We start from the raw sequence: 12,117 nt of genomic DNA on the forward strand, positions 1-12,117 counted from the left end.
GCTGCACAAGGCAAAGCTGCTTTTTTATTTAACCCATTCTGACCTGAGATCAGATTCATACGAGGTTTTCCACTGGACACACACTGGTCTGATTAACCCATTCTGACCTGAGATCAGATTCTAAAAATGTCAGTCGATTTTTTTCAAAAATAGCAGACCTACAAGCTCATAGCGCGCCACTCGGTGGCGCGCTATGAGCTTGTAGATCTGCTATTTTTCAATAGCTAAAGCATAACATGATGCCAACACCAAAATGCGTTCCCGTTCAGAATGGGTTAAAGCTTATACTTCAGGCTATAAAGCAGACCTGCTGCAGATTAGATAGGGATGAGCCCAGCGATCTCTGAGACACAATTCATTGTGATTGTTAGAGTTGTTAAAGGGACACTTCACATGTTAATGAAGTTTAGGACCTTTAGAACACTTTCCTAGGGGTCTTTATGTATGTAATATGTGGTTTTAGATATTTTAGATTGTAGCAGTGAGCCTGTTGTCTCTGATGTCATGGACACTGGTCTCACTACCTTCCTGGACTACAATTCCCATACTTTGGTGCACTGCTCCTCCTTGTGGATAGGGGGAGAGCGGTCTTACTGAGACAACATGTAGTCCAGGAAGGAAGTGAGCCCAGTGTCCATGACATCAGAGACACCAGGCTCACTGCTACAATCTAAAATATCTAAAACCACATATTACACACATAAAGACCCCCAGGAAAGTGTTCTAAAGCTTCTAAACATCATTAACATATATAGTTTTGCAAAAAGGGTGACGTGTCCCTTTAAGAGTTCTACTACTATTCTCAGCTTTTGAAAGTCTGGCCCCCCCAAAAAAAAAGAAAGCCCTGACCATCGCCTTTCAAAAGCCGCCAGACGCCTTTTGCACTATACATGTGTGATCACTACAACGTGCTTTACAGAACAGAACAAGGTTAAAAAAAGAAAAGAACATCAAGATAAACCCTATAAAACGGCTAAGTCAAATCAGAAGATAAAATAACATTAATTAAAACGGCAATAAGAGAGATTAAAATCAAATTAAAACTGACACAAGAGGCCAAATACGAAAAGAAAAGGACTCGACATGAAAGCATGTTTTCATAAGAAGGCACTGATATCGCTAGCCATACTGTAGCTTCTCAGGCTGGGCATTAAGGGCGGGAACCCCTTTTAGTGTTTGTAAGCATTATTTATGTTATACAATATCTACAAGCGCATAGCGCGGCACCGAGTGTCTAGTCAAATCTTTGCTTCTGGTGAGGTCCCTGAAACAACATATTTTCAGATGGGGGTCGGCGACCAAATACATATAATTGTTGTGGGTCATTGACATGAAATATTGAGAACCACTGATACAGGTTTTTCTCAGGTCCAAATGGGTTAACTGTACCGAAGCCTAGGTGGTCACTATATGCCTCTAAAGTTATGATGAGGAGATTTAAGGAATATATACCAAAGAGGGTCCTATCTAAGGAGGATCTAAGGCTCATACATGTAACATTATCTCTAATGTAACTGCATGGGAAGCCGGCTGTCTGACCTTGAAGGGCTTTAAAGGTCAAATGAGAAAAGAGTTCTTATCATCGTACTGTACATAATCATGACGTAAAATAGACACTATGCCTATTTGCTCAAACACTATGACGTAAAATTCTATATTCATTGTCAACGGGAATGTATTGTTTGTGTAGGACAAAAATTTACACTAAGCCGATTTGCTCGTATACATACACATACAGTATGACGTACATTCTCAATTCCTTGTCAATGGGAATGTAGGGTTCCATTTTCGTCACCGCTAAAGCCCTTACCCCTAAACTTCGTCTCCTTTTCTTTATATATATATTTTGCAAAAGATTTTTGAATAGTTCAACTAGCCAATCTACATTATACACGTTGTGAGCTTGTAGACTGGCCATTTTAACTATTCAAAAATGTTTAGCAAAATAGTAAAAAAAAGAAAAAGGCAAAGAAGTTTAGGGATAAGGGCTTTAGCGGTGACGAAAATGGAACCCTATATTTTTGTGTAAGACGAAAATCTACACTAATAGCTGAATATAGGCTCAAAACCCGTAGATCGGTGCTTCTAGGATAAACGGGAAGCATGACTTGAAAAAGAGAAAGCTCTAAAAGGAACGAAGGAGAGGACGTAAACATCTATGTACATAAACCATGTTGGACCAGACTGGTCTTCATCGGGGCAAGCATGAGTGCTTGGATCTTATTCTCTTTTTCTAATCCGTACAATCTTCAAATCAATTGTCATCAAACTATAACAGATACCACGTGGAGACTGGAGAGAGATGGGTGTGGCATCCTGTGTAGCAGCTGGATTCTGTACCGATTGGGTAGGATATAGGATTTCATTTTTTTACTACAGTTACAAATGTGTTTGATTTGTTTGGGGTTATTTTATATCCTTTAAATGGAAGTGAAAATTATACAGTTTTATTGTGTGCATGTACAGTATAATTATGCATTCTTAATTCAATAATCACGTTTGAAAACTCACTTGTACTCCCTTGGCTTTCTATGATTCAGTTTTCAGTCTGAGAGTTGTGTTATATTATATAGAAGGTAGAACGTGGTAGGATGAGTTAATGAGGTAACAGTGTAGTACCTGCAGGGCTCCAAGGTTCTCCACCAGCTGCTCCGTGGTGGACACTCCCAGCAGGACGCTGCTCACCCCCTCACTGCGCAGGCACCAGGCTGGGCGAGAGACATTAGAGAGACATGGAGGGAGAGAGAGAGAGAGAACGAGAGTAGCCACAGGGGGGGTGGAGAGGCATGTACACAGAGAGAGAGAGAGAGAGAGAGAGAGAGAGAGCAGCCACGGTTGGAGAGACATGTACAGAGAGAGAGAGAGAGAGAGAAGCCACAGGGGGGGTGGAGAGACATGTACATACAGTGAGAGAGAGAAAGAGAGCAGTCACGGTTGGAGAGACATGTACAGAGAAAAAGAGAGCGAGAGAGAGTAGCCACAGGGGGGGTGGAGAGACATGTACATACAGTGAGAGAGAGAGAGCAGTCACGGTTGGAGAGACATGTACAGAGAGAGACAGAGAGAGAGAGAGAGAGAGAGTAGCCACAGGGGGGGGTGGAGAGGCATGTACACACAGAGAGAGAGAGGGAGAGAGAGAGAGAGAGAGAGAGAGAGAGAGCAGAAAGAAAGTGCATAATGTTAGCTGTGTAATAAACTGTCTTTCACTCGAAGGCAGAAAAAGCAATATCTCTGCACTGCACACCATTTTCAATTATGGTTCTCAATAATCAATCCTCTGTTCATTTTAAAAGCTCAAATCTGGACGTTTTCCCATCCTATGGGAGATTGGTATCCTGGTCGTACACACACACACACACACACACACACACACACACACACACACACACATGGACGTGCACGCACGCACACGCACAATCTCTTCCAAGATTAGAATAATTTGTGCTTCAGGCTGCAGTACTACTTGTCAACCAGTAGGTGTCCTACCAGACACAATGTATCTCAATAGAACAGTGGTTCTCAAACTATGTCATGTTGTCAAGGACCCCCAAACCGACATTAACTAGTCTGCGGACCCCCCATTTGAAAAGATACACCAGGGAGGATTTTTACGGCTCTACCAGTGATTCTCAACCATTTTAATTTCAAGAACACCCAGTTTGACATGCATTAGACTACGGACCCCCCGATTTAATGGCAATTCTATATCTCTGGGACCCCCAACTTATAAAACCACTGTTAATTTAACTCTGAGAGTGTACAAATCTCAGAGTTACAGACCCATTAAAGGTCCATTTGGTTCATAACGTTAAGTTATCTAAATTAGCTATGGGACCCCCTGGAACTCCCTCAAGTACCCCATAGGGGTCCCCGGACCCCACTTTGAGAACCAATACAATAGAAGAGCATACCGGATGTATTACATATAGTTAAAATATAGCACTTTATTTCATAAAAAATAAGTTCCACATTTGCAGCTTTAATTGGAACTGTGCACGAGTGTAACCACATGCATCCTTAGTGTGTGTGTGTGTGTGTGTGTGTGTGTGTGTGTGTGTGTGTGCGTGTGTGTCTCCTCTTCGCCTCTCTTCGGTGTGTGTGTGTATGTATTTATTTACCTATGGCTAGCTGTGCTGCAGTGCAGCCCATCCTGTCGGCCACTAGGTGGAGCTCTTTGATCTTAGCCAGCTGCCTGCGTCCCTCCTCACTGGCCACTCTCTCCTTCAGCCACTGGTATCCCTGTGGGGGAAAAGAGTAAAAGTATCGATACTGCAATGTAGAAAATACTCTCTCCTTCAGCCACTGGTATCCCTGTGGGGGAAAAGAGTAAAAGTATCGATACTGCAATGTAGGAAATGCTCTGTTACATTAAGTAAATGTCCGGGATTTAAAAAAAAGTACAAAAGTATTGGCGTCGAAATGCAAAAGTGTAAAAGTAAAAGTAGAAAGTTTGCTCACTAATGCAGAATGTCCTATTTCAAGTTTTCAAATGTATCACCTTTGAAAATAGCAGATCTACAAGCTCACAATGTGTCGCGACGCGACACATTGTGAGCTTGTAGATCAGCTATTTTCAAAAGCTGTATACACAAATTCAGAAACGTGTCTCATGTATTTCCTGTAGGCGGAGACGACATTATCTGCGGTGTAAACTCGCAGGTCTTCTAGTACATTGAACGGTAGAGAGTGACTGATGTTAGTCTGCCTCAAACGTTGCTCTTTTATACCTGCTTTTTACTAACACTAACTTTACAAAAAAAAGCCCAGAACATCGGGATGAACCTGTGTAGTTTATGGCTGCTCCAACAGTAGTGGCAACAACATTCAACTTTGGAGAGAAACGGAATGTTGCAGTGGCTGAGACCAGAGCCATAGAGTAATGGTTGAGACGAAGCAGTGAAAGGTCCTGAAAGAGTCTTAACCAATACCCCATCTTTCTGTTGTATGAACACAAGGCTGCTGTACTTTATACCTCATACTTTAATTAGTATGATTTATATCAAAAGGCTCTGTTCTCCCAAAGCGCAGCAGACTCGGTGGCTAGGCTTATCCAGTTTCTTGGGACATTTGTGGTTGTAGTGGCTACATTATGTCGTTAAAAAATGATGTTTTATTTTAGCGAATATCTTAGTTTTAAGTGTAACTGCTGTATAATTGAAAAATTACACTCAAGGGTGTTCGTTATCATCATTAATGCACTTTTGCTCTGCATTAATGACGATAAAGAACACGCTCGGCTCGGGGTAATATTGCTTAATTGTCTGCCTTGTCTGGCATGAGCAGGATTCTGCCCGAAAAGGGACTTTCATGGAGATGTACTGTAAAGAAGTGACAATGCTACTCCCCGTTTGATAACATTTAAAGACACGCAGGCTCCCTCCACACCATTCCCTCTCCTTTTAGTCTCCTCCAAAATCTCCTTACACGCTCAGTTAATTTAAATTATTTAAAAAAGGAATTTGTTGAAAACAAAAAGTTTATTTAAAAAGGATAAAGCTTTTTTTAAACCCTCAAGGGTTCCTCTGCGGTTCTAAATGGACAAGGTGTATTCTGATTGCTCTCAGAATACAGAGCTATTTAATACATTCTAAAAAGAAAAGAAAAAATAAGTTACGTCCAAAGCTGTTACTTTTCAGGATTCAAATTCAAAAGCATCAGAAGTAGCAGATCTGCTACTTTTGAGTACAAAAGCTTTACAAGCTCGACACCTGTCGATTCGCGCCGATTTTTGGAGTTTGTAGAGAAGGCGTCGTTTTGGCAGCGGGTATGTTGTTGAAAAAGACATCATGGCTATTTTTAGCACCACAGTCTGTCTGTGTCGCCTCTCGGGTGCATTCAGCAACTTCATTTTCACACCTTCCAACCCACTGATCTCCAGCGACTGCCAAGCCTGTAGTCTGTCTGTTTAGTGGAGAGATACCTTTTACAGTCTGCAGTAATCTGTATACATACAGTAGTCTGTTTAGTGGAGAGATACCTTTACAGTCTGCAGTAATATGTATACAGTAGTCTGTTTGGTGGAGAGATACCTTTACAGTCTGCAGTAATCTGTATACAGTAGTCTGTTTGGTGGAGAGATACCTTTTACAGTCTGCAGTAATCTGTATACAGTAGTCTGTTTGGTGGAGAGATACCTTTACAGTCTGCAGTAATATGTATACAGTAGTCTGTTTGGTGGAGAGATACCTTTACAGTCTGCAGTAATCTGTATACAGTAGTCTGTTTGGTGGAGAGATACCTTTTACAGTCTGCAGTAATCTGTATACAGTAGTCTGTTTGGTGGAGAGATACCTTTTACAGTCTGCAGTAATCTGTATACAGTAGTCTGTTTGGTGGAGAGATACCTTTTACAGTCTGCAGTAATCTGTATACAGTAGTCTGTTTGGTGGAGAGATACCTTTTACAGTCTGCAGTAATCTGTATACAGTAGTCTGTTTAGTGGAGAGATACCTTTACAGTCTGCAGTAATCTGTATACAGTAGTCTGTTTGGTGGAGAGATACCTTTACACTTACAGTCTGCAGGGGCGCAACTAGACATCAGTAGGCCCGACTGCACCCCCAGCAGTTGTGAAGGTACGATGTTGAACTGAGCAGCAAGCTACAGTACAGCCTGTGCAGAAAACAAGCCCAAACTGCGGTTTGGTTTATGAACAGCGGGGCACTGACTGTACGTACAGTCCTTGTGATTTGTGAACGTACACCTGGTGGTCGGGACTCTTCGGGGGAGAGCCCCATCCATGCACTGCACACACACACTCGCCCACTTCTGACTTCCTTCACGTTATTACAACCTACACTACAGACTCCACCAGAGCTGTTGGGAGGCACCGGTGTGCCTATGGCGTGGTGTGGCTGTGTGTGCTATAGCAACAGCCACCACCAGGCTCCGCCAAACTTTGATCAACTCAACTGTCATTGCATCTCTGTATGTATGCATTCATAATTTTATTTTACCGGCACGGGTGGGCGGCCTTGTGTGTAGCGGCAAGGGGCGTAGCGCTCGTAACAGCCTGTAGTAATCTGTAGTCTGGTTGGTGGAGAGATAACCTTTTACAGTCTCGTGCTCTGGTTGTACTGTACATGTTCAGAGCTATTCTGAGGCACGGGGTACTGCCCCTTAGACTCTCGTAGACTGAACATGTCAGAATCGATAAATACATCTACCAGAGTCTAAATCCTATTGCCCATTTTGCAGACCGCTCGCGGCCATGTTTCCATCAGCACTCGTTTTCACAGTAAAGCAACGTCCTGCTGCCTCCTGCATTATGTGCTAATTCAAAACAGGTGGCAGTTGAGTGATATCTAACGAGCACTTCCAAACTCCAGCACTTAGAAAAAATAATCACCTGCAAGGACACAAAGTAGCTCATAATTCTTTATATGAAACGAACACTTTGAGGATAGAAAGAGAATAATTCAAGCTTTGCGTATACAGCTGCAATGTTGGTGAGTTTGACTCTGTTTAACCCATTTTGGGCGGGGACCCCTTTTGGTGTTAGCATTTTGTTATGCTTTAGCTATTGAAAAATAGCAGATCTACAAGCTCATAGCGCGCCACCGAGTGGCGCGCTACGAGCTTGTAGGTCTGCTATTTTAGAAAAATCGAATAACGACTGACATGGAAACATAGCTTTTTCAGAATACTGTCAGGATGTAGAAGACATTTATAGAATCTGATCTCAGGTCAAAATGGGTTAATACAATCAGATAGGACTTTTCTGTTTGGATGAATGGGCTGTAATGGGAAGTTGCACCTATACGTAGGTAGCACCTTGCCATTCATTTATATGGTAAGATGGCCACGGTCTGCATATGGAGAATATAGGCTACCTTTATACGCTATACCTTTTATAACGCCAGGATTTCACTGACCTTGATGGCGGCCCTGGAGATGTCGGGCACTCCTTCGCCGTACTTTCCCGTTATCAGCCCACATGCCAAGGGAGACCAGGTCATGGCTCCAACACCTGAGACACACACACACACACACACACACACACACACACACACACACACACACACACACACATTATCAGCCCACATGCCAAGGGAGACCAGGTCATGGCTCCAACACCTGAGACACACACACACACACACACACACACACACACACACACATACACACACACACACACACACACACACACACACACACACACACACACACATTATCAGTTATCAGCCCACATGCCAAGGGAGACCAGGTCATGGCTCCAACACCTGAGACACACACACACACACACACACACACACACACACACACACACACACACACACACACACACACACACATTATCAGTTATCAGCCCACATGCCAAGGGAGACCAGGTCACGGCTCCAACACCTGAGACACACACACACACACACACACACACACACACACACACACATACACACACACACACACACACACACACACACACACACACACACACACACACACATTATCAGTTATCAGCCCACATGCCAAGGGAGACCAGGTCACGGCTCCAACACCTGAGACACACACACATTCCGAAGGGAAAACACTTGTTTATTTTTTAGTCAAGCGTGCACTATACAGTGCATTGATTCTTGTAGTTTATGGTTTTGAACACTTTGTTGTTGTATTTTGCGTGTCTTAAGTACCAGGTCTTATTCCCTAACTTCCCTAACCTTATAAAGTATCCTCATAATGCTTAAAACACCAAAAGGGGTTCCCGAGACCTATATGGTAAACGAGACCTAATTTATATCTCTACACAACATGATCCAACAAGCTCGTCATCTCCCTCTTTTAATTAAATCCCATTTTAATTCCCCGCCACCATCTCCGTCGTCGATATCCCGGCCCTCCCTCCCACCCACCCACCCCCAAAGCCCCAAATAAAAATTAGATTTGGATTAACCCATTTTGGCCGGGAACGCCTTTTGGTGTTAGCATCATGTTATGCTTTAGCAATTGAAAAATAGCAGATCTACAAGCTCACAGCGCGCCACCGAGTGGCGCGCTACGAGCTTGTAGGTCTGCTATTTTTGAGAAATCGAAGAACGACTCACATAGAAACATAGCTTTTTCAGAAAACTTGTCAGGATGTAGAAGACATTTTTAGAATCTGATCTCAGGTCAGGATGGATTAAGCGATGGCGTGAAATTATCCCTTATTTGTCATGCTAAATATACACGGTCGACGAGGTTTCACTTGAACGTGGACGAGTCCTGAGGGCCCAGTTGGTCACATGGTTCTATATAAAGCAGCAGACGGCCAGCTGGGATTTACATTTTCTGTTTTCCTTATTTTTCCCCTTAATTCATTCTGACCTGAGATCAGATTCATACGAGGTTTCCACTGGACACACACTGGTCTGATTAACCCATTCTGACCTGAGATCAGATTCTAAAAATGTCAGTCGTTCTTCGATTTTTCAAAAATAGCAGACCTACAAGCTCGTAGCGCGCCACTCGGTGGCGCGCTATGAGCTTGTAGATCTGCTATTTTTCAATGGCTAAAGCATAACATGATGCTAACATCAAAATGGGTTCCCGGTCAGAATGGGTTAATTCTTTTCACCATGGCTCCAAAGGGACAAGTCGTACGGAACAGTTTGTCTGTATGTATAATGTAGCGTGTGTCTGTGTGTGTGTGTGTGTGTGTCTGTGTGTGTGTGTCTGTGTGTGTGTGTGCGCGCGCGCATGTGAGATTTAGCCTCAAAACCAAACGAATATGTTGTTATTGTAGCCTATAAGATTCTGTCCATATAATTCCTTGCTGTAATGATGTGGTAGCTTAGGAGAGATAACAAAATATCTAAATAACAATTCTTCTATACATGCCCTAATTGTGTCTTCTTTTAAATCAAGTAATGCAGATGTTTAACACAAAATCACACCCGTGTGAAGTGAGGGGCGCTCTTCATACATCATCTCATTCTGGCCAATCACAATTTGCGTCCTCGCCTTTGTCTTCAATGTTTGTGTTTACGCAATGTTTGTGTTTACACAAACACTCAAAGCTGGACATAGGAGGAGGGGCTGGCCCCTCAATAATTTTACTCGAGAGTGTCCATTTAGTTTAATTTTATGTCAGGGTAGTTGCAGGTCAGTCTATGACAGTCTACGACTCATGCCTACATGTGACATCATGTCTATACGTCACACGTAGGCCCGCTAACCTATATAAGTGCTGACCCACACAGTAGGACTGCATCGCCTTCAAGTCATTCATTCAAGGTGTTCAGGACTGGGTTCTTTTACGGGTATAAACCTATATAATTGGGTGAAATGTTTCATTGGACGGTGGCCCTAAAAGGTCTTCCGAAGCCGCAGTGTGATGCTGCTGTAGCAGTGGACCACAAAGTGTACTGCTTTAGAGGAGACTTTATCGAGTCCGAGCGTCGGACTGAAGTGCATGTCTTCAACACAGTGTCTTTGTGCTGGACCAAGCTGCCCCCAGAGACACCCGGAAGAGGACAACAGCGTCCCCTTGAGGTTCACCCCATGCTCACCAGGCACACAGCTGTGCTGATCGACCCTTACGTCTACATCTGGGGGGGAAGGACTGACACGGGGGGGCTACAGCACTGTGCTTTATGCATTTGACGTCGACGAGCACAGAATGCTCACACGCAAGATATCTGGGACTGCTCCAGGGGGGAGGCACGGCCACTCAGCCTGTGCCTCTGGGAAGGTCATGTTCATCTATGGAGGATGGAACCGATGCACTGATGGCATGTACAAGTTGGACACCAACACAATGGTCTGGTCATTAATTCATACCAGAGGCACTAGACCACCGGATTTATCACGTCACTCTGCCACCATCATCGGGACAAAGATGTTTGTATTTGAGGGCCACGATGATCAGTACGACGACAACCTCATTGTGTTTGACACAGAGGCCAACATTTGGATGGACACTGCATCAATCCAAGGAAAAGAAGGTCATTCCGCCTTTTCCTACAATGGAGAGCTGTACATATTTGGTAGCAGGAACCCTGAGCAGTACTTAAATCTGTGGAAAATCAGTCCAGCGACCTTCACCTGGAAGAAGGTTGAGTCCAAAGGGAATGTTCCAAATTCAATCTCTCTGATTCAGAGATTCAGAGATTCAGATTCTCTATTCAGAGGCATGGTGGCAGATCGTATCATCCTCTTTGGAGCAGCCAAACATGACCTGTGCATCTTAGACTTCAGTCCTAGTCTGAAGACGTTCTGCAAGCTGTCAGTTATTCAGTACAGTCTGGATCAATCTGAACTCCCACACAACATCAGGTGGGAACTGGCAGCCATGACTACCAACAGACTACCAACAGCCAATGAATGGAATGAATGGTTTTTTTGTGTGGCTTTCGCCTTTATTTTACTGTATATCTTTTATGGACAGTAGGCTGACAGGGAATGGGGAGAGAGATGGGGGGGAAGACATGCAGTAAAGGCCGTCGGGATCGGGAGTCGAACCCGCGGCACACTGTTTGTCTAAGTCGTTCTCACATATTTTCATGTCAAAGACCCCCAAAAATATATGTAATTGGCCACGACCTCCATCTGAAAATATGTTGTTCCAGGGACGACACCCCCCCTCCCAGAAGCAAAGATTTAAAGTTAAAAAAGTTTGCCCAGAAATAATATATATGAAGATTTGTGCCACATTTTCACGATTTTTCTAAAATAGCACTAGGAGATTATACTAGGAACTAGGAGAAAGGTTTTTTTTTTTTTTTTCAAAAAAAGTGTACAGAAAGTGTTAAAACGATGTTTTTATGTGGCCACACCCACCAGTTCATAATATAGTGTATAGTGTATAAGTGTAAGATGACTTATACTGGATCTCTAGTACTAGTACACTAGTCCCTTCTTACATTTTAGTCTTGACGAAATTGTCAATATATTTAGTCTTAGTTTTAGTCATCGTAGCTTAGTTTTCATTCAGTTTTCGTCAGTGAAAAAAGGGTAGTCGGTCATTGTATGAGTAGACGAAAACAACACTGTCTGGCACACCGCCACACATGGCTGTTATCGGAACAGCATCTGGACTGGCCCGCTGCCCCACGGACCGACACCGACACCGCCACGGCCCAGACCCGGCAGTGGAGAGTCATGATTCCATAAGAATGCACTCACTCCTTCTGTACTGTAC

General features: G+C 43.4%; 1 protein-coding gene across 1 annotated transcript in view; it reads right to left on the reverse strand.

Moving 5' to 3' along the window:
• Positions 1 to 12,117, reverse strand: part of LOC308327334 (voltage-gated potassium channel subunit beta-3-like) — a gene marked incomplete at its 3' end in the record, with an annotated part of 42,192 nt that overhangs the window by 851 nt on the left and 29,224 nt on the right. Inside the window, exons 9-11 of the mRNA XM_080780674.1 lie at positions 7,874 to 7,968; positions 4,119 to 4,239; positions 2,620 to 2,708 (exon numbers count right to left, since the gene is read on the reverse strand). Of these exons, the coding sequence (XP_080636800.1) occupies positions 2,620 to 2,708; positions 4,119 to 4,239; positions 7,874 to 7,968 (305 nt within the window). The remainder of the gene's footprint in view (positions 1 to 2,619; positions 2,709 to 4,118; positions 4,240 to 7,873; positions 7,969 to 12,117) is intronic.

This window comes from Protomyctophum bolini, assembly GCF_963924005.1.
Source record: "Protomyctophum bolini genome assembly, chromosome: 13".
In the NCBI taxonomy this organism is placed as follows: Eukaryota; Metazoa; Chordata; class Actinopteri; order Myctophiformes; family Myctophidae; genus Protomyctophum; species Protomyctophum bolini.